Source organism: Pteropus vampyrus, unplaced genomic scaffold (genome assembly GCF_000151845.1).
Source record: "Pteropus vampyrus isolate Shadow unplaced genomic scaffold, Pvam_2.0 Scaffold143, whole genome shotgun sequence".
Taxonomy (NCBI): domain Eukaryota; kingdom Metazoa; phylum Chordata; class Mammalia; order Chiroptera; family Pteropodidae; genus Pteropus; species Pteropus vampyrus.
Genome location: NW_011888924.1, coordinates 110,464 through 112,935, shown reverse-complemented (window position 1 = coordinate 112,935; position 2,472 = coordinate 110,464). Strand labels below are relative to the sequence as shown.

Genomic DNA, 2,472 nt, shown 5'->3' with positions numbered 1-2,472 from the left:
GTCATTCTTTACTGCAGACCTAAGAGGAATTTCTTTTTTAAGTCCCTAGATTTGAAAAATGAAAATGTTAAATAGTTCATCCGAGTTTTTATATGAATGAATTTAACAAGAAGTTTTAAAATAAACTTTTTTTTTGTTTAACTTCAAGTGTAAGCGCTGATAGTAAAGAATACTTCTAGCTCTACTGGGAGAAGTATTGTCACATCTGATCTTATTTACATTCTTGGTTCTTGTCACATCACTTCATTATTTGTTTCCGTATTTGTTTCCGTCTAAGACTCCAGCTAGAAATGAATTCCATGGGCTCAGCACGATCTCCTATTGGTTTTTATATTTCCTTTGCCTAATGTAGACTTGACATGTAGATCAAGAGAATGCTTATTGAATTAATGAAATAACCCAGTAATCTAGATGTTCATGAATCACTTTGCTGTGCCTGAGTGGTTATTCCCAGATAGCGTTCTTTTAGGGTGTAGGGGACTCATGCTATCTACAGCAGCATACAAAAACTCTCATTCTCCAAGATTTTGTTTTGCAGTTTATATTACCGTTGTGTATATTATAAATCATTGTTGTCAATATGCTATTTTAATGAGTATCTAATTTTTTACTTGCATGTTTTGTGTCTTTGTACTAATGGCTTTCGTTCATTAATGAGTATAGTATCTCATCATCTGAGAGACAGTATAGTCCTTTCAGAGTATTTCTTTTCAAACTCTTGCATTTTTTTTCCATTTAGAATTGGCTTTTCCCCTTAACTTTCATGTTGGTAATAGAAGAAGAGATTTGAAGTGATTGAGATGGTTGGACTATCATTTATCATTGGATTGTGAGAATATCATCTTTGATATGAGAAAGTTCTCATTTTATAAACCTATACTTTTATTTTTTCCAGGAGGAGGCAAAACAGATTCAGAATCTGCAGAAAGTGAGCACCCGTGGAGATTCGAGGGAGGATGAAATCTCTCCTCCTCCTCCCAACCCAGTGGTTAAAGGCCGGAGGCGGCGGGGCGCTATCAGCGCTGAAGTCTACACGGAGGAGGATGCTGCATCGTATGTTAGGAAGGTAGTTTTGATATCTAAACATTGGGGCAATGTTTTCAGGACCCATGTGGTAGTCCTGGTGTCTTTTGATGCATGCATGCGTTGTTTTGAGCAGTAAAGCAACAAACAGGATGGATCATAACTCCATCCTGTGTAGTTTTTTGGTGCTGGGGGACAGGTTTCTATAATAACATGCCATCAGAGGAAATAACATAGTGAGTATAAAACAGTGGATAATTGCATTTGGGGACTTTTCTTTTCCATGTTGTTGTTTTGCAGTAGAAGCAGGTAGTGCTCCTTTTTCTCTTGAACCACAGCGTCAGTTTTTTGACATCCAGTATTTCATGTTGTGGCTTTTAACCTTTTATCCTATAAGCTAATTCATCCTAATCAGCTCTTCCTTAGAACCCTCCTGTCATTTCAAGCTATGCTTTAGCCTGAAGGGGGAAGAGAATTGTCCTGGCAAGAGGCTTATGAAACTAATAGTACATGATCACAGTTTAAAAAATAGCTAATTGTCATAAAATGTTTTATTTTGCCTTAGAATAATGACCTTGGTCAAGGTATTTTTGGTTTGTTTATTTGTTGTTGATTGGTAACCAAAACCAGCCTTTAAATACAGGTCTGGCTATAGGAAAGGGGATTAATTAGTCAATATTTGTTGAGTACTTTGTGGATCAAAGTTAGTACAAGTGTGGTATGTTGAAAATCTTTTACTCAAAGCAGTCTCGTTTAAATACCATGATGTGGCTTGACATTTAATTGAAATGCAGATTGCAAGCTTGAAATGTCTTTGGTTTATGGAATCGTCATTTGACCTTCTCTTTTTTTCTAGGTTATACCAAAAGATTATAAGACGATGGCAGCTTTGGCCAAGGCCATTGAAAAGAATGTGCTTTTTTCACATCTTGATGATAATGAGAGAAGGTAGGTACAGATTCTTTGACTATTTTCCAAGACTGCTGTGGTCCCAAACTCATCTCATCATTGTTGTGCGTTTTAAGGCTCATTGTTCACCTCATGACAATAGTGGCTGAAAATGTGGGAGCTTTCATTTTAAGGTTAATGTTTGAAATCCATAGAAGAGGCACATGAAACGTAACATTAGGCCTTCTATCTCTTGCAGTGATATTTTTGATGCCATGTTTCCAGTTTCCTTCATTGCTGGAGAGACTGTTATTCAGCAAGGTAAGGGCTGCTGCTTTTATGGCATGCAGTGTTATTCTGAGAGGAGATGAGACTGAAGTTTGTTTTCCTCTTTCAGCCTGCCATTTTCCTTCTTTTATACTACTGGATTTTTCTATTTCTTTTTTTAAGTTAAAGGTGTCTGAGCTAAAAGGCACACTTTCCCTAAGGGACTAATATTTCCCTAGCATCTGGCAAGTTTTGTTTATAGTAACTGTTAAAGGAAATTTCTGCATTTTTGTT

At 36.6% G+C, this 2,472-nt stretch overlaps 1 protein-coding gene across 1 annotated transcript in view; it reads left to right on the top strand.

Annotated features, from left to right (window-relative positions):
• Positions 1–2,472, top strand: part of PRKAR1A (protein kinase cAMP-dependent type I regulatory subunit alpha) — a 16,801-nt gene that overhangs the window by 6,981 nt on the left and 7,348 nt on the right. Inside the window, exons 3-5 of the mRNA XM_023535652.1 lie at positions 896–1,066; positions 1,880–1,971; positions 2,171–2,279. Of these exons, the coding sequence (XP_023391420.1) occupies positions 896–1,066; positions 1,880–1,971; positions 2,171–2,279 (372 nt within the window). The remainder of the gene's footprint in view (positions 1–895; positions 1,067–1,879; positions 1,972–2,170; positions 2,280–2,472) is intronic.